The sequence below is a fragment of the Aethalodelphis obliquidens genome, unplaced genomic scaffold (assembly GCF_003676395.1).
Source record: "Aethalodelphis obliquidens isolate GAN/ISIS:26980383/991018 unplaced genomic scaffold, ASM367639v1 scaffold4, whole genome shotgun sequence".
Lineage (NCBI taxonomy): Eukaryota > Metazoa > Chordata > Mammalia > Artiodactyla > Delphinidae > Aethalodelphis > Aethalodelphis obliquidens.
The window spans coordinates 73,375,812-73,402,147 of NW_020837948.1; the positions used below are offsets into that span (position 1 = coordinate 73,375,812).

Below are 26,336 nucleotides of genomic sequence, written 5' to 3' on the forward strand. Positions count from 1 at the left end.
GGTTTAACTCATGTTGTGTATCACACCTCATTACCTGCATATTCTTGTTCTGACTTCTTCTCTGGTGTTAATCTCCTAGGCTAATTAGTTTCACTGGTCCTCATTTTTTATATGTACATTTTCTTATTTTATTGTATATATTGTAAGACATCTTAAACCATACATTTATAATCTTTTCTTGATTTATTTCATTTCTAAAGATGGCTGGAGGATGTTATTACATTTTGGTTCTCCTTAGGTGTTACTGTGGTTTCAGTTTTGAGTTTTCCTTGCTCTGATTCCCATCCACCACGTATAAAAATTACTCAGTTACACGGTAAGCTTTGACAAGGACTTTTACGGTGATCCCATTGTGCCCAGAGTCCAGCATAGGACTTACTTTCTATATAATGCCACCTGTTGTATATAATAATAACAACAGTAAAAAGTAATTTTTTATTTCAACTCCCTAGAACAGGGGTACTTTTTATCTGTAGCAACTGCTAGAAGCCTTGTCATCAAAAAGAATGAAAGATCCATGTACAAACAGTAGACTTTACACACTTTATCATAAAAGGAATGTGTTATGTAAGACTGGGTGGTATACTTTTTCTCTGGGGATTAGGAGTGGAAAGTGCCTCTATTTCCTTAATCTGCAAATTAATTTAGCTTCACTTATCTTTCTATGAATCCTTATTTAATAGCCTGGACATAGACTACATGAATTAGGTACTAGGATGGAGAGCATATAAGCAGCCAAAATTACAAGTGCCTGTGCAAAATCTTTATAGTTTAATAAAAAGAGAATCTGCAGACTCTCTACTAAGTTTACGCAAGTGCAGGAGTCTGTATATTTCTTAGATAGGGCAAAATGGAACCTAAGGCCACATTTATAGTTTGGATTAGCCACGTTTTGCTATGAAGGAAACGTTTCTTCTTAGTGTTAAGTATGACAAGACAGGCTGCTGGAGACACTTTCTTCATGACTCGATCCCAACCCCATTCTGTGGTGGCGTGGCCTGTGGTCCAGCTCAGGGCATTGTTTAATGGCTCTGTCCATGGGATGTGTTCACTACCACTTTTCTAAAGTTAATCACTTAATTTCAAGCCATTTTTTACTTTGAAAACTCTAAACGCCTCATTGAGGACAGTACATACAATGTGTGCCAAGCCCTCTGGTTTCAAAGTTCAGCTGTTTTTGAGTTATTTGACTGGACAAAATGTCGAAAGATATCTTTCACAGCAGGGAAAGTGTAATTTTCCATGTCTTTATGATGTTTTGAAATGGTTGAGGTGACATTTCTTCTAAAATTTCCATAAATAAATAACGTTCACCAGTGGAATAACTTTAATTTTGAGATGCCTTGCTTAAAAAGGTTGAAAGTAATCATCTCCCCTCCTATCCATAATCCAGTCTCCACCATTGGAGGGGAGAATCAAAGGCAACCCCGGATTAAAATCCAGACCTTTCATGTTTGGACTAAAAGAATGGAAAGTTTAAGCTTCTAAAAAGTCTCTCAATTTGTGAGATTATGGCAAATAACCTCAGTTCTATTATTTAATATTACGTGTTTTAGCAATAGTTGATAGAAGAGCTCTGGTGTCTGAGATTACACTCTTCTCCAAGTTTCTATAGGGCCCTGCTATACTTTTCTAATTGTGTTTGCATCTCACTTATCCAGGACCTTACAGTCGACTTCTCTTTTCCACTTTTTCTTTTTTTTTACTTTGTTTTCCATACATATTATTTCTGGCCTCCTGCCTCAAGACACCTGTGTGCCAAGGTAACTAGGAATACGGACTCGAACTTCTTGCAGGATTTACCTCTGTGGGCTACCAACGAGTTGTTGGTGAATATTTTTGTGTACTTTGCTCAGAGTTGTTCAGTGTGAAAATGGAACTGCCAGGAGTTAGACTTAGGTCTCCCAATGAAGACCAAACGGCCATAAGACATGCCTAGGAGAAGGTACACCTCTTAAACCTTGTCCTCCATCCTCAACCCATCCACTTGCCCACAGGTCTACTTTCCCATTTGACCCTAAGCAAATGTTTGACCTTTTGGGAGGGAGGTGGGAGGTGGGTCAGTTTCAGGCCCTTGAGTATTCCTGCTCTTCCACAGGTTTATCAAGTGTGTACCTCTGGGTCATCCCTATTTGGGATCAACCCTATTCCCTTACCACCCTATTCGGCAATTAACAACTTCTAGTACTGTTCTAATTTTTTTTCCCGAACGTGCAGAGTTTGTATTTTACAAGCATCTTCTTTGAATCGTGCAACTCTATTCACTATCACTTCTTTGCCCTGTTGATCTTTTGCCTTTTCTTCCGTACTGTCACTATCTTCCAAAGCCTGTTTGGCAAATGACCACTTCCACCGTCCACTCCATGGGCCAGTGTACGCTGATCTGCATCCCCCATTCCTGCAGGTCTCTTAGGGGAAACCGCAAAATGCCTGGTCGCTGTCCTCTCATTCTGGACTGACACTGCAGTCCATCAGCCACTTCTTCCATTTCTCGGGGCTTCCTCTCGGCCATCCACCACCTCCTCTCTTATTACTTAGGGAAGTCTGTCGAGTTGTCCCTCCAAGTCTCTTGCCCCTCTCCCCAACGCCCTCCCGGACCGGAGCGTCTCTCGGTCGGTCCGCAGCCGCCCCGGCCGGTTCTTGGGCCTCGACTGGGTGGACATGGGTCTGTCCTGCGCCGATGTTTCCATCCGTCCCCCGTCTGCCTCCAATTCGGCAGGAACTTTACTCCAGCCGAGAGGCGAAGGGCGGGTGAGTGCGGGTGCGGGTCGAGGCGCCCGCAGCGGGCGCGGGGCGCGGCGAGGGGCGCCGGATGGGGTGGGCTTGCGAGCGGGCCGGGGGTGTCGCGGGCCGCCCTGCCCTATAAGGGGCCGAGCCGCCTCCGCCGCCGGGCGGGTGCCGGGCGGACCGCGGCGGCGGCGGCGGCGGCGGCTGCTATTGGCTCAGGCTCCCCATCCGGGGACTGGGCTCGGCGCTGCTCGTTCGCCCTAAAGGTACCAATATGGCGGAGGTGAGCAGGGAAACCGGGCAGGAGCGGCCGGGCTGGAGCGGGTGCCCGGCGGCCTCCCGCGGTCCCCGAGCCGGCTTGGGGGATCCGGGGCCCTTCCCGCGGCCCTACGGGGGGCGGCGTGGCGGCGCGGGGCCGCGGGGCGGCGACGGGCGGCGGCGGGGCCGGCCGGGGGGCGGGAGCGGGCGCGGGAGCTGTCTCCCTCCGGGACTAGGCCGCGGCGGCTCCTGCCCCGACCCGGCCGGGCGACGGGGCCGGACGGGAGGCGGCGGCCGGCGGCAGCGAACCCCGGCCCGCGGACGCCGCCGTGCCGTGCCCCCGGGCAGCTGACGCGGGCCGCCGGAGCCTCCGCGCCGCCTCCTGGGGCCGGGGTGGGTGGAAACCGGCCGATCCCCCCCCTCCGCGGCCGGATTGCAAAGCGGGGAGCGGGCTGCGCCACTGCCCTGCTGGAGGAGTGTTCTGTGCCCCCGGCCCATTGGGTCCAGGCTGCGGTGCGAAGGAACCTCACGCTCTACTTTGCTCCGGGCGCGGAGGCGAGCGGGATGCGCGGCCGCTGGGCTTCGCGAGAGGCGAGCGGGACTCCCCGCCCCGCAGCCCGGGAGGTGCGGGAGCTCCTGTGGGTAAACGGGGAGGACCAAGACCCTCGACGCTCTCTCCACGGACTCTCGGTAGCCCCACTTTCCTCCGAGCTTAAGAGGGGAGGCAGGGCGAGCGGAGCTGCCCTGGCCGTGTCCCCCGGGACTAGTGAGCTTGGGGGGAGGGGGTGGCGCAGCAGAAGCCCCTCGGCAGGAGCACGCTAGGGCGAGGGGCTCGCTGGCGGGCGCGGGGAGCGACTGAACACCCTGGAAGGAACCACCATCTCTGGGACTGCGGATCCGCGTCTCCGGACGCCGGAGAGAGTATGGGGGGGGGCTTGAGCTTTGGTTTGGGGGCGAGTGTCCGGTTGAGAGCTGGCTACGCTCGGGGGCAGAGGACAGCCCAGGAATTGGGGCTACCGGGCCCCAGGAGGTGGACTGGATGCGCAGGGTGAGTCCCTTCCAGGAAAGGGTGTTAGGTTGCGAGTTGTTGTTTGGGGCCGTGGAGAGCCAGGTGGGATCTGGGGGACTCCTGAGATGCCGGGGTATGGGGGACCGATGCTGTGAGCCGACTGCTCTGGGTTGTGCTTTTCTACTTTGTAACTTGCTGAGCTCCAAGCGGAGTCTTGGAGTTGCCAGTTAGACACCGGGCTTCGTCCCCGGTGTGCGAGTTTGTACACTACGGACTCGGGGAGGAAGGCGAGGCAGCCAAGAGGGGCCCGAAAGGGGCCGGGAGCGATTGGAGCGAAGCTACGTCTTGCACTTTTGGCAGCTGCGGAGGAGCGCTGGGCTCCGCCTCCTCTGCGCCCTGTTGCCGGCGCTGCCTCTTTCCCTGGCTGCGCGATCTAACCGCACGTTTTCTTTTCTCTCCTAGGCTTCTTTTGGAAGTTCGAGCCCAGGTTTGTCCCCTTTTCTTACTTTTCAGTGGGTCCCAAAGGGTGATGGGGACCCAAAGATCTATTGCTCAATTTTTCCAACAGAAATTTGTCTTGCGAGTTTTTCATCATTTGTTTTTAAGAGGTTTCAGTGTTCATTTTGGTAATTAAGCTGTTGGAGGAAGGAACAGTTACACTCTTTTCTCACTTTTATCTGGCATGTTGAAAAAAATACTTTTGTTACAGAGCTGCTAATTGACAAACGTTCTTTTTAAGTAATAGATCTTTAATTCTCACATATTGTGTTTTTTTCTCCAAGTCTGAAACGGTTAATCCTAAATCTTTCCCAAACTTTCCACTAACTTTAGCAGTTTAATTTAGATTTTAATTTTTTTGAGAAATTGTCTCTTTAATTTGTCAGAACTTTGGGGGTGCTTATATTGATCATTAATCCTGACTCTACATCTCCCCTTGTTTTGTCTCATACATTTTTCATAATTAAGAAGTGTCTGTGGATTGTATTAAATGCAAAATTGAGAGTTACGTAAAGCTGTCCTAATTAAAAGAAACACATACTTTCTGAGTTTGGCAAAGAAAAGTGGTAATACAGAATTTTTGAGGTGAGACAACATTAGATCATCTAGGACAGTGTTTCTTAACCATTTTGGTGTTAGAAACCCCTGTCAGGATCTGATGAAAGCAAGGGACTCTGTCTCCAGAACTCTGCACATAATGGATAATTGCGTATAACTTGGGGTTTGTGGAACCCCTGAAACCCATCTATGGCAGAGACCTTTCCTCATGTGCTGAAATGTTAAGGACAGCTTTGTTTCAGTTTCTTATTCTCTTTCCAGCCCCCTTTTGGCTGCCTCTTTTCCCTCTCATAGTCTCCAGGAAAAGTACCTCTGAACTAGTTCAACTCCCTTATTTTACACTTGAGGAGACTTCTAAATAACTCTACCGAGAGTTACCTAGTTAATAGCAGAGTCTGGATGGGCTCCCAAGTCTTCTGTTACCACATGTTGCCTTAGAGTCCATTTCCTTGCATATTACTTCGTGTCTTTAGTCAACCTTTAATGTCTCACTTGATTATCGTTTAAGGTATTATAAAATAATTAACATCAAGTAGAAGAAATTTGTGGCTATTTTGAAAATAGCTATGTCTTTACATTTAAAAATTGTTTTAAGTTTCTCTAATTTTGAGACAAACATTTCTTTGTTATAGCTGATTTCAGGGAAAGAATATTTATGTACATGATGCCAAACATCTGGATGATAATGGAATTTTTCCATTTTGTATCACTGTCTGCTTTTAAGAAGTTGCAATCTAAATAAAAACAAAAAGTGTGGTTTTGGTGTTTAAACAAACTTATAACTTGTTTATAATCAATTAGCCAATTTTTAAGAACATTTTAGAACCAGAAGAGACTGGAGGTCATTAAACCAACCCTATGAATTTTATAAATGAAAAACTGGACCCAGGCCCCGATGGTTTAAATGACTTGCCTCAGGTCCCAGAAAGCCAGGGACAAAGCCAAGAGTAGACCCTCAGGCCCTTCTGTTTCTGGCTGTTATTGAATGAATACTTTCCTCTTTCAGGGGAAGCCTTAAAGTGTGCCAAGTGATACGTGGATTAGAAAGAGGGTAGAGCTCTGCTTTCAAGGAGGTAGAAAAGTTACCATCTACTTCATACCTTACACTTTGGCATACCCCAAAAGTTTCCTGGAATTCCTCAAAGAAAATTTGTAATGGTTGATGTTCTGCTTTTCAGCTATTTAACGAATATTCATCTTTCTCTAAAATTAACTTAAACTACCTATACTTCAACAGGCTTTAAAAATGAGCAGGTTAATATCTTTCAGCATTCAAAAAATAACATTATAATGTAAACCTCCTAAAGAATAGAGTCCCATAGGAATTTTATTATTTTTAGGGCTAATGATTAGAGTTCTCTGAACTCAGAATCAGAAACATTGAATTGTCTGTGTTTTTTTCCATAGTGAAAAATCTTTGGTTTAGTTCAGTGTTTTGGTAATGATCTTAATGTCCTTAAATGTTTAAAATATTAAATAGCTTGACTAAAAACACATCAAACTTTTTGTGTTGAATATGCTTCCTTCCACTTCTCCCTTTCTCCACTCCAAGATTCTAATACTTCTTTCCTTGCCTGCTCTGAGAGTGATCTAATTAAATTACATAGTAGAGTAAAACAAATGGAGAAAATCCTGTTTTTCATAAATTTGACTTCATTTTCTCAGAATTATGGATAGTATTCATTTCTCCACTTGGTTTTCAGGGTATCCTGTTGACTTCAGATTTGCCATTAAAAAGCATTACCATCTTTTTTCTTTTTTGGCCACACCACGTGGCTTGCAGGATCTTAGTTACCAACCAGGGATCGAACCCATCCCCCCTGTGGTGGAAGTGCAGAGTCCTAACCACTGGACCACAAGGGAATTCCCAAGCATTACCATCTTATAAACAAGTTGGAATTGACTAAAACAACTTGCAATGGGATACATCTTCCAAAGCTCTTAGATATGATTTTCTGTATTCCCTTCACATAACCTTAAGAACTTTATTAGTAGTCCAAAGAAAAGCATGCTTTTATGGTTTAATGCTGGGGAGCATGAAATACTGTTATAGACGTGAAAAGTGAGGTAGTGCTTTTGAAGACTGAATTGCTGTATAGCTGCTTCACAGAAATTTGTATTTGTTCTAAAAACCACATTTCTGTTGTGATTTGAACCTTTATTTGAGGGTTAGAATTTGAGTAAAGTTAATATTCCCTTCTACTGAAGTTTTTAGCCTCACTATGTAAGACTCTTGTGAAGTCTTCCTTTCATAATCCATCTCACATTTTTCTACTGCTTTTAGACAAGTGTATTAAGGAACTGGCAGTAGAACACAAGTTATTTTCTTTTGTAAATAGCCTTGTGAACCTGTAAAGTGATTCAGTTTGTTTCCTTCCAGTTGGGTCTTTGTCGTCTGAGGATCATGATTTTGACCCCACTGCTGAGATGTTGGTCCATGACTATGATGATGAAAGAACTCTTGAAGAAGAGGAAATGATGGATGAGGGTAAAAACTTCAGTTCTGAAATTGAAGACTTAGAAAAGGTAAAGGATTTTACTTTAGTATTTTAATACAAACTTATAGTAAAGATTTTGACATTCTATTATAAATTATTTATAACCTACCTGAAATAAAAATAGTATCAAAGGATCTACTGTATAGCACAGGGAACTGTATCTTGTAATAGTGTATAATGGAAAAGAATCTGAAGAAGAATATATATATATACACACATATTTATAGGAAGATATATACACACACATATATATAAATAGCTGAATCACTTGGCTGTACACCTGAAACTAACACAACATTGTAAGTCAACTATACTTCAATTAAAAAAATAGTATCAGCGTATTTCCTTTTGACCTAACTTGTACAGAAAGTTACTGATTTTCTTATTATTTTGAAGGATAGCCTAATAAGTACATTTTCATATAACTTTTAAAAATTATTTTATGTTTGTTAACCTGTTTTTAAGTTTATACCAGGACAATGAACTAGGTACATTTACAGATGAGAATATTGAGATATAGAGAACTGTAGGAAACTTAGTTCTGAATCCTAGCCCAGCCTCTTTGCATTATATCACACTGTTTTACTGAGGGGCAAACTTGAGTTTAACTAAGCACTGCAGTAGATACAGGGAGAAGTTCTCCTTCAAGAAACTTAAAATCTGATAGATTACTATAAGGAAATTGAGAGAGAAAAAGTTTTACTCTGTTTTTAAATTTGAATTAGTAATACCCTGTTTCCTTCCCACCCAGTCATCTTTTAGAAAGTCGGGAAGTAAATGTAGTTTATAACTTTTAAAACCCCAAATCAGTATAAATTCAAATGAACTGGATTTTAAACATATATTTATACCAGGAACTACAGAGAGAGGGGTTCCTTAAAAAGATTATACTTATCTGTAAATTAACCTTATTTGCAAATTTCTAATCAGCCCAGAATAACGAAAGTTTTCAGGAATAATACTGAGTTTTCATACTTCTTTTTCTTGAAGAAGACAAAGCACATTCTTAAGTAATCTCTTCTGCTATCTTTGTGAGGCAGGGCTGTGCTATTATTGCATTTCTTCTTTCATCTTAACACACAGGGAAACAGAAGCAGAGTCTTCAGGGCCTAGACCCCAGGCTTGCTCCTGTAGACCTGAAATCTTCTAAACATGTTGATTCCTTTGGCAGATTAATCCAACATGGTTGCGGTTAGATTTAATCATTAAAAAAAAATACATATATCTCCTATAAAAGCCAAACAGATTTGGGAATATAGAGATAAAATTGTTAGGAAATAATCAAGAAGAAAAGTCTTACCTATCACTTCTTTCAGGGGTGATGATAAGTTGTTGCCTGTTGATGAGAAAAGATACCCAAGAGTCTCAAGCTCTGCCTTGACTTTATTCAGGGAATTCGTTTCTACCTCTTATGAGTAGGTAGCCTAGAAAAATTGAGAATTATAGTCCAGCTAGCATTATCACTAAGCCAAGGACTGTGGTGGGTCCTGGGATGGCAAAAATGAGCAATTTGACAATGTTTCTGATCTCTGGGAGCTTATGGTCTAGTGTGGGGTGACAAATGAGAGCAAAGATTTTTTTGATGTCCTCTGCTAAGAACTATGAAAGCAGTAAGCAGTGAGAGCTATGGGAGAAAGGATTTATGTCTAGTAAAAGGTGTTTAGCCTCATGTGGAAGTTCATGGAAGGCTTCTTAGAATACATACTTCTCTCCTGTAGTTTTTTATGTCAGGACACTGCTGTGGGCTTGGTCAAAAGTCCCAGGTGGTCTCATAATGCACCTTCCTTAATTATGTGTTTGCTGTTAAAGATAGGGAGACAGCAGTCTATTTACAGCATGACGTAAGAAAATAATATAAATGTGCTAGACTGTGCTTTAACCACACAAATAGATGTTTTGTCAGTAAACTAGTAAGAATTTAAAATTTCATTTAATGTGTTAATGTAGTTCCTACTTGAGTATGGGTAATCCGGTAGAGATTTTTATGGGCTGGTAAAATTTTGTTTTTCAGATTTGTAGGTTTTATTCTCCCAGAGATTATAGTAATAGCTGCTTTAATCTGTGTGGTGAGTTTTAAAAGAAAATAGGGAAGATATAGAGAAATAATCAACAGCAAAGAGTTACTCACTTAGCTGTTCACAGAAATACCTAGTTTCTATTCCTGTGATTTTCATTTTGTTTAGTAAACTCCAGTAATTAAATCTTTGTAATGATACCTGTCACTGAATTTGTAGATTCTGAAAAATTACAGGCCTTTAAATGTTTCAACTTCTCTGTACTTAGGCAGTTTTGCTTCTTGGCGTTTTGTCGCATTCTTGGAAATTGAGACAGAACAATACAGGTGATTTTTAAACAAATTCTAGTGAAGACCTAAGAGCTGTGTCCTTGCTCAGAAGGCTAATCCTTCTCTCATTGAGCAAGGGACAAGAGGAGCTGTTTCTAAGAGTGACTGACTGCTCACTTCATCTGAACTGTGATTCTTATCTGCAGTAAAGCATAACTGTGTAGATGTGGTCTCTGTTCTTTATTGATGTTTAATGAAACATGAAAACAAAGAAAAGAAACAGTAGATAGAGACACAGATATAAAGAGTAAAAATCATTGTATTTTTAGAAGAAGTTTGAAATTATTTCTATACAATTTAAAATAATGTATTAATCTTATATTATTGGAACAGTGATTTAGGTGTTGGTACATGGTAACAGCCTTAGAGGGTTGGTGTTAATGTTTTAGAAAACTACAAGTTGTTATGCTCATAGTAAATAAATTTGATAGTCTATACATATGGCCTTTATTTTGGTGCTTACAAATTTTTAGTACATTATATGTTATGGAAAATAAGAGCGGTACAAAATCAGTTTTCTTACGGTAGCACTTTGGTAAGTATAGAGAATAGATTACGTGACAAGATTTTAGTTATTAACCATACTAAAATAAGGTTTATGTTATATCGTTCTACATTTTAATTTATTCACATTACTGTTTCCTGAGAGGTTTTAATTTAATAATCCTAGATTTAGACCTATAACTTTTAAAAAAGTAATTTACATTTCTGCCTTTATTAATATATAGATTTCTCCTCTGATATGCATTGTGAAATGAGACTTTGATCTAGGTCCTTACTGATTTATTTTTAAAGCATTTTAAAAAGTTATATGTATGCGGTTTTGCATCCAGTATTATAAGATACCAGACTGGTGTTATGTGAAAATTAATTTGTACCTCATTTAGACAGTGTCATTTGACCCATTCAGCAACACCATCAGGTGTGTCAGACAAGTATTAGCGTTATTTCCTTGGCTCAGAGGCCTTGTTGATTGTAAGATGTACCATAGATTTAGAAGTAGCATAGATGGGAGCAGGGAGGGACATTACTATGAGAAATTTGTACAGTGGTAATGAGGTGCATCCTGATTTCTGATATGTGAGGTTATGCATCATAGGATTAATGAAATAATGTGTTTTTCTATTTACAGATGAGGAAATAGAGGTGAGAGAGGTTAGGTGATTTGCCCACAGTAGTAGTTAGCAATTAGTGAGTCCTCTGCCTCTAAATATTGTGCTCTTCCTGTTACAAATCCTTTGACTTACAAAACAGTTCATTTGTAAGTGTGACTGGACTCAGATGTGTCCCTTGAAATTTAAATAGGTTCAACAAAATGCCTGAGAAATATTGTAGAAGAGAAAAATCCTCATCCCTGGGATAAGGTGCTAGATCAAACTTCTAAGCCACCACAGATCCTCAGAGACGTTGAGATTTGCTAATTCAGTTTTGAAAACATTTCTTCTGTGCTTCAAAGGACTAAGTGCTTTATTAATAGGCTCTAACAGAAAGCTCATTTGTAAAGTGCTTCAGAGACTGGATTAATCTTCTCCAGTTTTGCTTCAAAGTTTTAGTACAGATAATTTCTGTGTTTTGGCACCAGCCCCTTCTAGGGGTCATTACAGTGTCATCCTTTGACTGTATTAAGGAGGTTTCCACAAAGAAGGTCACCTTCTCCCTCAACAGATGATCATGCTTGTGTGTTTGTAGAGAAAGTAGGATTTTCGTGAATGACTACCCAGAACCTCCTGTTTGCCTCACACATGCAAACTTAACTTTTATGCTAATTCTTCCTTCCTTCTCTCCGGTCCCAAAAGTATCTTCCACATCCCAGGCTAGTCCCTAGATTCCACCCCTTTAGCCCTCAGTTTATTCTTCTACTTATTTTTTTAATTTCAGTATGGCCTCCTACTCATATATTTCCCACATTTGGAAATTCTGTTTTGACCCTGTGTTGCCCTTCAACATTCTCTTTTTATAGTGTATGTACTTTCTCCCCTCCCATTCAGTCCTCAACTTTGCTTCTCCCAACAGGTTGTAAGGTCACCAATATTCTTGATTGACAGATACAAAGAATTCATGTCTGCTTTATCTTGCTTGATCTCTCTTTGATATTTGACCCAAGTGACCATCCGTGGTTTCTCCACCCTTGCTTCTTTCTTAACTTATATAATCCTGCATTTTCTCCTAGTTCTACTTCTACCCTCTGGTGTTTCCCTCTGTAGTACTTATGGACTTTTCTTTCTTTACCCTCATTTTAATTGATGGTATTCCCCAGGGTTCTAGCTTTTGTCTTCTCACTCTGTATTCCTCTTCTGGATAACTCATTCAAGCCCAGTGCTTCGACTTTCACCTTAAATCATCTACTGTCCCACCCTCTACCCTTAAGTTTATTTGTCTTTTGTTTTGGTCTTATAATGATGCTGTAGCTATTTAACCTTCTCAGGCCAGAAATGGGCAATCCACTTAGACTCCTGTGTTACCTACATTCCCTCTATCACGTAAGTCAAGAAATAGATTCTTTAATTCCCTTCTTAGTTCAGGCTCTTATTCTTCTACTCCCCCTAGGATGTCTTTTTCAAAATGCAAATCATATCTAAAATTTTTTAGACGTGTCCCATTGCCTATAGGGTAATATATCTGAAAATTCTTCTAATAAAGCATAGATCCCCTTCTCTTTACTCTCTCCCTGAGTGAGCTCATCTACTCCTGTGGCTTTAAATATCATCTAGATGCTAATGAATGCCAGATTTATATCTTTAGCCCAGCCTGATCCTCTGAGCTCCAGGCTCTTAGCCAACTTGACTTTTCCACTTGGATGTTTCATAGTCCTCTCAAACTTAACTTTGTGTCCTCTGCAGAACTCTTTTTTTTTAAATTATGAAATTCACCGTATTCTTCTCCTCTCAAACATTTTGGTTTTTTTAATTATTTTTTTTTTATTTTTGGCTGAGTTGGATGTTTTTTGCTGCACCCGGGCTTTCTCTAGTTGCGGTGAGCGGGGCCTATTCTTCGTTGTGGTGCGCCGGCTTCTCATTGCAGTGGCTTCTCTTGTTGTGGAGCATGGTCTCTAGGCACGCGGGCTTCAGTAGTTGTGGCTCGCGGGCTCTAGAGCGCAGGCTCAGTAGTTGTGGCGCATGGACTTAGTTGCTCCGCGGCATGTGGGATCTTTCTGGACCAGTGCTTGAACCTGCATTGGCAGGCGGATTCTTAATCACTGCACCACCAGGGAAGTCCCTCTGCAGAGCTCTTAATGTTTTTCCTTCATAAACCTTTCCTTCCTTTAGTCTTTTCTACCTCAGTAAAAGTTACCACGATAGGCAGTTGCTCAGATAGAAATCTGGGGAGTTGTCCTTCTTTCTCCCTTTTACTCCAGTAGCCCATTTGATTACACCTCAGAATACATCTCATCTATTCACTTCTCTCCATGTCTGTATCGCTACCCTAACCCAGCATGCAACTCCTAAGTGGTCTCCCTGCTTTTCTCTTCCCTCTTCATCTCCCCAAACTTTTCTTCATACAGCTGCCCAGGATTTAAGAAGAAATAAAGTCATGTCACTCCAGTTTTATAATTCTCCAATGGCTTCCCATTGCCCTGGGAGTATGAAGTCCAAGTTTCTTTCCCATGAGGCCTTTTGTGATCTGCCTCTGCTTGTCTTTCTAATCACCTCTTGAGCCATTCTTCATTCTTCTCTCTGTGCTCTGGCCATTGGCTTAGTGGAAAACCATATTCAGGCCTCAAGTGTGTTGTTTCCTTTGCCTGGAATGCTCCTCACAGGATTGGTCACTTCTCAGACTTCGGGCCTCAGCTAAAGTCATTCACTGTCTGACTCTGTAACCCTATGACAGTAGGCCCTCCACATAATTCTGTGTCTCAGGACCCTATTGATTCCTTTTGCACGCATCTTAATTGGCAGTTCCATATTTGAGTATTGTTAGTATTGTTAATATTGATATTGTTAGTATCCCCCTAGTCTGTAAGTTGTAGAAGGGCAAGACCTGTGTTTCATACCAGCACCTGGCACAGTGGGCTCCTGGCACAGTCACTGCTCAGTCAGTGTTTCTGACGATGAACCACAAGTCCCTAGCACACAACCCTATCTGTTAAAAGCCTCTTCATCTTCCAAGACTTAGCTCAGTCTTTGTCCTCTGTGTGATACTTCCCTACCATATACTATTATTCCTGGAGCGTAGGTCTTCCCTTCTCTGTACCTACCATTTCATAGCACCAATTTCAGAACTGATTAAAGCAGCTAGCACCATGTTTTACAGTTGTTAACTTATCAGTTCCTTCCACCAAGACTGAATTTCTTGAGAGCAGGGATTTCTTTTTTGTTTTTGGAAATTGTATTTCTTTACCCATAGCCAGTAGTCCTTCACATGGTACCTAGAGCTCAGTAAATGCTGTGTTGATGGGAAGATGGACTGTCAGTGCATGATGAGTGAAAGTTGCCATCTCCCCAGTTCATGGAGGGAATCTGAAACTGTAAAGTTTTGGAGAAATATTGCTAACAGGTGGTTGGCAAAGGCTGTAACCAGTCTCCTCTTACAACTAGTGTGAACCAGAGGGAATGGGCTGCATGGACTCTGCAAGGAGCAGGACTGGAGAAACTCTCAATGTGGTTCTGGCACCTTCGAAGGGTTCTTTCATTTGGGAGAAGAATACTTCATGAGGTTTTCCCGTGGCATGGGTGAATTTCTGTCCATCCTGACCATCCAACTTAATTTGTGCTGAATTTGTCCATGCTCCCAAAGCAGCTTTTTACTGATTCCACTTCCAAGCTGAAAAGATTTCATGAGTGGCATGGTCATTGGAAAGGTGCACGTCTGCTACTGCAGATTCACAAATTAGCATTCTGTCATATACCTTATTCTAATCTCATAACATGAATCTGTTTCATTCAGGCATAGTGAAAAATGTAAGTTCTATACTGCAAAGGTGAAGGCCAATTCTTAGGGACCCCCAGAACCTGTGTCCCTTGTGGGCCCTGGTGGGCAGCCAGCTGGCTCTCTGGGAGACATCACTGGCTCTCCTCAGCTCACTTTGTGATCAACTGTAGGCATGTGTTGCATACTCTGCTTTCATGCTGTGTGCTTCATGACTTAGATTTTTTTTTTTAAAGGGAAAATTAAACCGTAAGCTAGTTTTAAAAGTGAATCTCTTAATAGATGGACATAAGCGTCTTTAAAATATTTAAGAAATTAACTAGTTCATGAATATATGGTTTTGAAGTCATTTAAATGATAATTATAAACAGTTCTATGCATTTTAGTGGTTGAATTAAACTACTTTAAAAAAGGAAATATAGCACTTATTTTCAGATTAGTGGAGGGAAAAAACAATGACTGGGTGCCACTATGTGGCATGGCATAAGTATTCATAACACAGGTAGTCCTGCAGCCAGAGTCTGTAATTTTATCAAAGCAGCACTGCCAGTAAGAGAACTTGGGGGCCTGGGATTCGAACCCAGAATTAAGCCTCAATTTTCTCATCTGTAAGATGGTGGTAATGCAAACTTCATCAGACAGTTGTGGGAAAAAAACAACTGGTGCAGAATATAGAGACAGTAGTAGGAATATCAAAGGATAACTGTGTCTTGAACATTAATATATAAACATAATAGTGTTAGTAAATGTTCAGCAAAGGTTTTCTCATTAGGTATCTTCCAAATAACATGAAGAATAAACCAAGTGGTCAACTGTTAATTGCAAGGAAACAAGCTAAAAATTATGTGAAGTTATTGATTGATTAATCGGAAATGTTTTCAAGGCGAATCGTTATAGTAATATAAAAGCGAAAAAAAAGTCTGCATGAAGGCAAATATTTGAGGAAGTTTTTAAAAAGTAAAATGATGCTGGAAAATGAAAATTAAGATGTTAATTGTTAGACTTTTGTTCATATATTAATTATAGCTCTAGGTGTTTGATCCTGTTTTCTGGATACAGTTACAAAAAGCAAAACTAAAACTTGGTTTTGATTTGGTCCTGCTGTTTTGATAATGTGCTTTATGAACATTAATGGCATCAAGGTTTATCTGAGGTTCAGCATTGTGGCATCTGCTGAGTTCATGTTTGTGTTCTGGCTTGAATAGGAAGGAAACATGCCTCTAGAAGATTTATTGGCATTCTATGGCTATGAACCTACAATTCCAGCAGTTGCAAATTCCAGTGCAAATAGCTCCCCAAGTGAACTTGCAGATGAACTACCAGATATGACACTAGACAAAGTAAGTACAAGCATGTAGAAAAAAATTCCAGATCTGTTACCATTGACTGTTTTTATTAGTTTAATTTAAAGCATTTCATAATTCTGAATTGTAAACTTCTTATGGATGCATTGCTCTTATCATTTTGGTGACTGATTTGAATATTGTTTGGCTTTGATCTCACTACTTTAGAAGTAGTAATAGCTTCATAATACTTTGCATATTTGAGTATTCTTCCATAACTTTTTATCTTTCCTGTGTAGACATACTGTATCTAAACTTAGATTTTGCCCTAACTTCTTTTGATCCTGTGGACACTTGAATGCATTGATTAATGAATCCCCCAGAAGTTTTCAAACCAATCTGGCTTAGGCATGGAGTGGTTGGAGAGAAGTTCTGTTTTCTTGGGCTCTGGGAGTGACAGAGACCATAGCAGCCAAGGCCTCAGTGATACATCTTTAACATAGGCTGGTTGTAGGGGAGGCCTAGTCCCTGCCAAGGAGAATTCAGTCATGGTCTCTGCTAACAGATCCCTGGGAAACTTTCCTCATCTTTCAGGTCTCAGGCAGGGAGAGGACTCCACATCTTCCTGTGAGTTATGTTGTTCCCACTTTTCAATTAAATGTGATATTAATGTACCAAAAACCTTAATGACCATAGTCATTCAGCAAATATTGAGTGCCTACTATGTACCAGGCACAAGGATGACTATATACTTACATAAAAATTAATTCTGAACTGTTTCTTTTAAAATTATATCACTGGTTGGAGTGGTGCATTAGTTGGACTTCTAAAAAATTATCGGAAGAGTGGAGTTTGGAGACTTTTTTGTTTTCTTTTAGTTATTTAAGTTGGCAAAAAATGAGTTTAATTTTTAACCACTTAGAAGTAAGATTATTTTTGTTGTAAATTCACTAAAAATTAGTCTACCGCTTCAGATAAGTTCTTTACATACCCACAAATTAAGAAAATTGTTTGTTATATCATAAATGTATAATAGTATAGCATTAATATTATATATAATTAGTAAATGTTATTAACTAATTGTGTACGTGAAGTAAATTATAGGAGAATTTCAAATTTACTTTTCTCAAAACTGAGACTTCAGTTAGTTCTTAATTGTATTATAATACCATAATGTTTATGAATAATGTTATAAAGACTTTTTTTTTCAAAATTGATGGGATGTAATCATTTCTAACCCTAGCATTGCATTCCTATTCTTATAGGAGGAAATAGCAAAAGACCTATTGTCAGGTGATGATGAGGAAACTCAGTCTTCTGCAGATGATCTGACACCATCTGTGACTTCCCATGAAACTTCCGATTTCTTCCCTAGACCTTTACGATGTAAGAAATCCAATCATTACTGATTAGTAGTAGCACTGATACTGTAGCTTGAGTACATTTTGTTACATTCAGTAGTTATGTCAGAATATCTGAGTGTTTTACTTAATTGAAATAAAATACTATTATAATCTGAACAAGATTATAACCTTTTTTTATTGGGGGAGATGTAAACTAATATGCTCTTTAAAAACGAAAGCATTTGCTTGGTTTTGCAGGGCTGTTTTCTTTCCCAAGACTCTTCTGTTGCTAGGGCAACCAATCTTAGTTCAGCCATGAAATTTTATAGACATTTTTTGGATTTCTGTTAAAAGGCTCTTACTCTCCTGATAAACTACTGTCAGTTTGAAAACTACCATCAGTTGCTCCAAAAGTATTTTTTATTTTTAGTGATTTATTTAATCCTTTTCTTTTAGTTCTTGGTGTTATCCCTTAATGTATATCAGTAATATTTAAAAGGTCTTTGAACTGAAATAATTTCTTATATGCAATCTTGCTTATTTCTCAGGTATTTTTATGGTAGAAGAACTGTTCAGATAACAAGTTCCAATACACAGACACATATGTGTGCAAAAAGATAATTTTTATGGACTCAATGTGCAGCTCATTGTGTATGTCTCACTCTGGATTAATGTAATCAGTGTAATCTAGTGCTTTACCTTCTTTTTTTAAGGGGACCGTAGTGGTTTTCCTCTTGCCTCTCCAAACTATATGACTGTACACCAGATAATTATAAGGATATTATGCACTTTCTTCGTGTTTTCAGTGTCTTGTTTTGACTAGTTTCAAAATGTGAGAATAGTACAAGAGGTTTAGTATATTTGTGCTGATCTCATTTATTCAACAAATTTTTATCATAAGTAAAATATAAAATATCAGGCACTCTTTCAAGTGCTGCAAAAATAGGCAACAAAACCCTTTTTTAAAATTTAACTTTCTTCTTTTAAGCAAATACTACGTGTGATGGAGATAAAGAATCAGAGGTTGAAGATGTTGAAACAGACAGTGGTAACTCACCTGAAGATTTGAGGAAGGTATGTTAAGTTACCATCATAATTTAGTAGACCATTTGGATTAAAGTAGCTTTTAAAAACACTTCTGAAATAATTTACGATAATTTTGTGAGATAACTTTAGATTTGTAGTAACTGATTAATGAATTGGAACATTTTTTTTCAGTATTTATTTTTGTAATAAGTTGTTTTTACTTCTAAATTTTCCTGTAGGAAATAATGATTGGTTTACAATATCAAGCAGAGATTCCACCTTATCTTGGAGAGTATGCTGGTAATGAGAAAGGTAAGGAAGCCTTTTAATTTTGATAATATTTGGTAAGCCAAATTACCACTCGATATGTTTATTTAAATATCTGATTGTATGCTCATCCTGTGAGTATAAAGACACATTTGGAGTCAGGGAAGAATTAGGCCTGACTTAGGAGTAATGTATCATGAGATTAATTAACCATGAGACTCAGAGAACTACCGCCCCCTTCCCCCCAACCCTGGCCCCTTACAGTGCTTCTTAACTCAGTATGCTAAGCACCTGTTAAAATAGTGGAGCTGCTCTTAAAGTACAGCTCTTTGGCCTACATCCCACTGCAGTGGAAGTTGGTAGCATCCTATCACCTGAGATAATGAGAACATTAGGAATATAATCCTCTTGGGAAGAAACACTTAAGGAAAAAAGAAGCTAGAAGAAATTCTCTTGCCCCAGCCCTGAAAGATAAGGTGGTAGAATGTAAAGATTCTGTTGCTTTTGTTATATACCCCTACTTAAGTGTAATCAGTTTTCCTCACATTTTTGGTAGATTCCAACTATAGCTGGTTCTGAAAATATGGAGGGGTGAGGTGGTGGGAAGTAAAAATCCAGGTGCACCTTCCTAGCCAAACTTGGGAAACACGTAGATTTGGCCGTGGGCAAAAGTACATGCTCAGCAGCTGCTGGTCCTTAGATGAAACATAGCGGAGGTAATATTCTCTCAGTTCTACACCTTCAGAAAGGAACGTATACCTTCTCTATCTTTTGAGGGAATAAACTCAAACTATATTACCTATTTCAGTTTTGACTAAAGTTTCTTTATGAAACTGGTTCCAGAAACTTACCTCAAAAGTCAGTCTTATTGCTTCACAGGCACACTTTATTTTTAACTTTCCTGCTCATTGGGAATAGAAATGCCTGCCTTATACAGTTGTGAATGTAAAGCACTTACCACCGTCTCTGCTGCATAATGAGCTCTCAGTAAATTACTTTTATTCGCTATATTTAGTAGTTATTTTACAATTGAAGAATGGAAGCAATGGGATAAATACTTGGGCTATCTGTATGACTTTATTGTGTGAAGTAGAAACCTTCAGTATGGCAACAGTGTTTGCGTTAATAAAATATACAGTTTGTTTTAGTGTCATTTGGCTTACTAAATATCAGCTTCTCTAAGAGGTGGAAAGTTTACTTATCTTACTGTTTATCATTGTTTTCCATTTTTAATTAGTCTGCTTCCTTTTTATTTTATTTTATTTTTTTGCTTTTTAAAATAAAAATTTACCTTTTGGGAAGAAATCAGTAAAGGAAAACTATATCTTTCCTAGGTATTTCAGTATTGGCAGATATTTTGATTGTTATTTATTTTTGTTTGTTTTAATTTGTTTGCAATTTTTAACCTGTAGACATTTTCATAGAGCCATTTAGGGAGTTTAAGAGAAAATTGTAATAAGTTTATTAAAGAATTTACACAGGTTATTTTTACCCCCTCATTAGAAGAATGTAAGACACCACTACTAGGTTTTATATTAGACTACTAGGCATAGAAAGCTTTCTAACTTGTTAGTAAATCCAATCACCAAAACAGCTACTTGCTCTAGTGACTGGAATACTTGCACCTTAATAAAGTTAAAAAAAAATTGTTTTAAACCTTTACTAATGAAAGACTCAGCTTGCCAGACAATCAAATTACTGGTGTCCTCAAAGTTAGTTACTTGTATAGGAAGAGGAAAAACAGTTTTGTATACATCTTAAAGTGTGTTCACTATTTTTAATGTGTTGATGGGATTTTCTTTATCAGTGTATGAAAATGAAGACCAATTACTTTGGCGTCCTGGTGTGGTTTTGGAGAGCAAAGTTAAGGAGTACCTTGTTGAGACCTCATTAAGAACTGGAAACGAAAAAATAATGGATAGAATTTCTGCAGGAACGCACACAAGGGACAATGAACAGGTATACATCAACTTTTGTTGAAACAGCAGCTAACTAATATAGTATCTTCTTGATTTTCTTATATTTGATTCAAATATTTCTTACATATGAACTGGCTATCTCATTCTGATTTTTAAAACTTGGAAAATACTGGTTTAAAAAAAATCCCAAGACCTAATGATAACCATTCTATTGTTTCATGTCTTCTGGCCTTTTTTTCTGTATACACACACATATATTTTACTTTACCTACCATGTTATATCCTTTTAATTACTTAGTCTTATTTTCTTTGCCATTGAGATTTCTTTAATACTTCATTCTTGATGTCTGTATGTTCCATTGTTTATTTAAACATTCTCTGTGGTCGGACTTTTAGATTTTATGTTAAAGTTATTTTTTGGATTATTCTTGAACTTTATTCAGGATGTGATTAAAGTTCATGTCTATTAAGAGTGTATAGGGATTCCCTGGTGGCGCAGTGGTTGAGAGTCCGCCTGCCGATGCAGGGGACACGGGTTCGTGCCCCGGTCCGGGAAGATCCCACATGCCGCGGAGCGGCTGGGCCCGTGAGCCATGGCCGCTGAGCCTGCACGTCCAGAGCCTGTGCTCCGCGACGGGAGAGGCCACAACAGAGAGAGGCCCGCGTACCGCAAAAACAAACAAACAAAAAAAACAGTGTATAAATTTGCTTTAGGAGCATTCGTTAAATACTGTGTGCTTGTAGATGGAGTACGCTCCTGATGGTGTGTGGGTTAAGGGTGGAAGTATTGCCTATTAGGGTTTTTTTCTCTCTGATGTTGTTTGCCCCTCTCATATACCTTTACACTCTATCTCCAGCCTAGCTAATCCCAGCTAATGAGTGCCCAGAGATAGGTGGACTCAAACTTGAATTTCCGAATAACACAGAGAAGTCAAACTAGCTGAACTTCAAAGTAGTTTTGTCAGCTGTCAAAAAGAAATCCCATTGGCTTTTCCTATTGATATTCCATTAAAACTATAAATTAATTTTGGAAGAATTAGTACCTTTAAAATATAAAACCTACTTCAAGAACATGTTCTGATTCTCTATGTATTTGACTTTTTTTTTAATCACTCAAATGTTTTTACTTGTTTTAAGTATCACATGCATTTAATTAATTCCTCATTATTTTTAAATACAGTATTTAGCACTGTTGTAAATGAGATCACTATTATATTTGTATTTGTATATGTTGATTTAGAGAAATATAAATTAAAAAATTTTTTTCTCAAGCTACTGAAACTATTTAATTTAGTATAATGATTTTTCAGTTGTTTCTCTTAGGTTTTCTAGTTTTAAAGTCATTACTGAATTATACGTTTGTTCCTTCCTTACCATTATTATATCTCTTATTCCTAGAACATGTTTTACTGCATTAGCTATAACTCTCAGAGACTTTTGGTAGTTACAGTGGTTTGAGGCCTGCTTTTGATGGAAGATAATACATGTAAGGTTTTTACATTAAGAATAGTACCAGCCTTGGGACTTCCTTGGCAGTCCAGTGGTTAAGACTCCGCCTGCCAATGCAGGGGGCACGGGTTCAATCCCTGGTGAGGGAACTAAGATCCCACATGCCACGGGGTGTGGCCAAAAATTTTAAAAAAAGAATAATACCAGCCTTGGTTTGATACAGGCTGTCTTTCTTATAGTAAGGTAGTATCCATCTACTTATAACCGTTACAGGTTTTGTCTTTTTAAAAATAGAAATGGGTACTGATTTATCTGAAGCTTTTTTAGCAGCTGTTTTTAATGATTGATTATTAATGTATTGATTATTAACCTATTGATGTATTAATAGGTTTACCAATATCCTTGCCTTTCTTGAAATGTACTTGGGAAGGTGGATTATTATTTAACTTTCAGTTGAGTTCTGTCTGCTGCTATTTAGTATATTCATAATTCCAAACAGGTTTAATGGGAAGAAATTCTAATTTCTAAAAAATGATATCTTCCATAGTAGATGGAAATAACTATAAACTCCAGTCACTAAAATATCCATCCTTCTATTCTAGACCTGCTGCTATTCTCTTTTATTAAAACTCTAAAAGGCAGGCAGAAGGTGCTATCAAGAGAGAAGACCATAATTCTTGACTTTTCCTGACTAGAAATAATCATCTAAAATAGGGATATTCTCCCAGCTCAGAAGGCCTGGCAATGAAAAAAAAAAGTGAGGAATGATACTGGTAGATAACTTCTGAGAGGTAGAATCAGAATGAACAAACTCTTCGGATACCAGAGTCAATATACAGGATAGTTACGTAGATTAAATGTCTGGGCAAACATACGCTTCAAATGTCCTGAAATTAGAGAGCACTTCAGCTAGTATTTGTCAGGACTCTTACAATACACCTGTTTTTGTTTGTTTGTTTGTTTTTGAGGTTTTTTTTTTAAGTATGAACTTTTGGTAAGTTTTATTGAATAGTTTTTTTTCCCTTGCCCTAAGGCATTATATGAACTTCTCAAGTGTAACCATAATATAAAGGAAGCAATTGAAAGGTACTGCTGCAACGGAAAGGCCTCTCAAGGTAAGAAACACTTGGGATCAAGAGAGGGAAATGATAGGGGATGGTCATTTGGGGATCAGAATAAGCAAAGTATAAAGGACGGAGCAATCCTATAACACTTTTGTATAAGATCTATTTTTATCTTCATAGCAAATAATTTTTTCCTTTTCTTGCCCTCTATTTTTAGACGTACCAGAGATTGTTCAAATACAAATTAGTTACCCCCCTGTCACCTCCAGAACAAAGCAGACCCCAGAGATGACAATATATCCAAAGTAATTAATAAGAATGATTTTATGATTTCATTGGGGGAAAAAAGTTGTTTTTTCTTTTTCTTAAACCAGACAGGAAATGAAAAGGAGATTAAAGATTAAAAAAAAGAAACATGTATAATATATTCCATTCAATTTATTGCAAGAAGTGTATGTTTAGTAATCATGTAATAACATTTTTGCAGTGCTTAGGTTTTGGTTTGTGTGTGTCAAGGAAAATGGTTAAGTTTAATTTCAGTATTTTTGTCATTATATAAATCAGTTGCATGCACCATAGCTTTCATTAAGTATATATAGAGTGAAATAATGCTTACTAATATTATATAAATGACTTGGAAAAATATAGAAGCTGGAAACAATGCATTTAAACTTGTAGGTGAGATAGTCTATTGAAATGTTTCCGTGTAAAAGCTGCTTCTTTGAAAAAATTACTTTAAGCTCTCAAAACTCTGAACAAAGTTTTCACCTTCGTGGTGGGCTACTCTTAATGGCTTTGGGGACCTGGTTCCCATTGTGAGGCACTTCAAGTCTCCTCTGCCCCAAGTAGATTTGATTCATCAACATTGACATCTGCCAGGAAGTTGAATGGGATTTAGTCTTTTGAGAGCATGGGCTGTTTTTTATTCCCTTTATATTCCTACAGTATAGCACTTTGCAACTGACTCTGAATAAATATGTGTTCATTATTTATGGTCTCTAATTAAAGAGCTTATGGTTTTGACATAAGACCAAAGGAAGGCTTTTTTTTCTATAAAGAAAATAACCTTTTTTTTCCCCTAATTAAAAAAATGCTCATTGCTTAAAAAAATCAGAAAAACAATGTGCTTGAATTATAGAAGAAAATATAAAATTCTTGTCTCATCATGCAGAGGAAAAAAACCCAGTTGTTTATATTTTGGTATTCTAGATTTTTTTAGTTAAGATTACTAACTAGTTTAGATTAGATTACTAACTAAAATCTCCACAAGTTCTCCACATAAAGAACTTGTCTGTGTGTGTGTGTGTGTGTGTGTGTGTGTGTGTGTGTGTGTGTGTAGAAGTTTATAGCCTTTTTATTAGGAAAACATACTGAAAGTAAATCAGTCATTTATATATATAAGAGTTTTGAGGCCAATTTATTTTGTTTTAAAATTTCTTTAGAAGAAATGACTGCATGGACAGAAGAAGAATGCCGGAGCTTTGAACATGCACTCATGCTTTTTGGAAAAGATTTTCATCTTATACAGAAGAATAAGGTAAGTTAGGCAAATTAGTATAGAGAAATTGCTTAGTAATTACAATGAATATAAGCAACTAATTTATGAGCCTCTTGGGTAGGGAATAAAAGCTATAACTTGTTAATGCTCCCCTGCTATTAACATTTCTGTTACTTTCTGATCAATTTTCTGTAAACCCAAAACTGCTCTGAAATATAAAATCTAGTTTAAAAAGCAATAGGTGGGGCTTTCCTGGTGGTGCAGTGGTTAAGAATCCGCCTGCCAACGCAGGGGACACGGGTTCGAGCCCTGGTCTGGGAAGGTCCCACATGCCGCGGAGCAACTAAGCCTGTGCGCCACAACTACTGAGCCTGCGCTCTGGAGCCTGCATGCCACAACTGCTGAGCCCATGTGCCACAACTGCTGAAGCCTGCGCACCTAGAGCCCATGCTCCACAACAAGAGAAGCCACCGCAATGAGAAGTCTCTGCACCGCAAGGAAGAGTAGCCCCCACTCACCGCAACTAGAGAAAGCCTGCGTGCAGCAACGAAGACCCAATGCAGCCAAAAACAAATAAATATAATAAATAAACTTAAAATTTTTAAAAAGCAGTAGGCATAGAATATTGACCTATCCACCTAAATATTTTAGAATCCTGTGTTCCTTAGGACAAAAAGAAAGAATAAGCAAAGCATATTTTAATGAGATTTAATTATCCCAAACTGTTAGAATATACACACACTTTTAAATAATAGACTTTATTTTTAGAGCAGTTTTAGGTTCACGGCAGAATTGAGGAAAAAGTATGGAGAGTTCCCATGTACTTCCTGCTCCCACCCACACACGGCTTCCCCACCAGAGTGGTGCATTTGTTACAACTGGTAAATCTACTTTGCCATGTTTTTATCCCCTAGTGTTCACAGTTTACAGTAGGTTCACTCTGTTGCTATAACGACACCTATCCACTATTGTAGTATCATACAGAATAGTTTCACTGATCAAAAAATCCCTTGTCATATAATTGGAATCATACAGTATGTAGCCTTTGAAGATTGGCTTCTTGACTTAGTAATATGCATTTAAGGTTCCTCCATGTTTTTTTGTGGCTCATTTCTCTCGCTTTTTTTTTTTTAAAAAATTTATTTATTTATTTGGCTATATTGGTCTTAGTTGCGGCACACAATATCTTTAGTTGCAGCATGTGAACTTCTAGTTGCAGCAGGTAGGATCTAGTTCCCTGACCAGGGACCGAACCTGGGCCCCCTGCATTGGGAGCATGGAGTCTTAGTGTGGCTCATTTCTTTTTATCACTGAATAATATTCCATTGTATGGATGTACCAATTTGTTTATCCATTCACCATTTGGAGGACATCTTGGTTGCTTTCCAGTTTTGGCAGTTACGAGTAAAGCAGCTGTAAGCATCAGTGTGCAGGGGTTTTTTTGGACATAAGTTTTTAACTCCTTTGGGTAAATACCAGTAAGTGTGATTGTTGGATGATATGGTAATAGTATGGATATTTTTTTGTTGTTGTTTTTTTGGGTTTTTTTAAACATCTTTATTATTGGAGTATAATTGCTTTACAATGTTTTTTTTTTTTTCTTTTTCTTTAAGCAAGTATGGATAGTTTTGTAAGAAACCACCAGACTGTCTTCCAAAGTGTCTGTGCCATTTTGCATTCCTACCAGCAATGAATGAGAGAGTTCCTGTTGTTCCACATCCTTGCCAAT

General features: G+C 38.8%; 1 protein-coding gene across 3 annotated transcripts in view; it reads left to right on the plus strand.

The window, feature by feature from the left end:
- The first annotated feature begins 241 nt into the window (after positions 1-241).
- MIER3 (MIER family member 3) overlaps positions 242-26,336 on the plus strand; it is a 33,037-nt gene continuing 6,942 nt past the window's right edge. Inside the window, exons 1-10 of one of the 3 annotated variants that reach the window (XM_027101084.1) lie at positions 242-2,751; positions 4,457-4,481; positions 7,431-7,576; positions 15,964-16,098; positions 17,307-17,427; positions 18,373-18,458; positions 18,650-18,722; positions 20,485-20,636; positions 23,079-23,160; positions 24,552-24,646. In XM_027101084.1, coding sequence (XP_026956885.1) covers positions 2,662-2,751; positions 4,457-4,481; positions 7,431-7,576; positions 15,964-16,098; positions 17,307-17,427; positions 18,373-18,458; positions 18,650-18,722; positions 20,485-20,636; positions 23,079-23,160; positions 24,552-24,646 — 1,005 coding nt within the window. In that variant the 5' untranslated portion in view covers positions 242-2,661. Of the gene's footprint in view, positions 2,752-2,950; positions 3,011-3,133; positions 4,034-4,456; positions 4,482-7,430; positions 7,577-15,963; positions 16,099-17,306; positions 17,428-18,372; positions 18,459-18,649; positions 18,723-20,484; positions 20,637-23,078; positions 23,161-24,551; positions 24,647-26,336 lie in introns of those variants that run through there. The other 2 variants (XM_027101086.1, XM_027101085.1) reach the window with 2 other exon arrangements.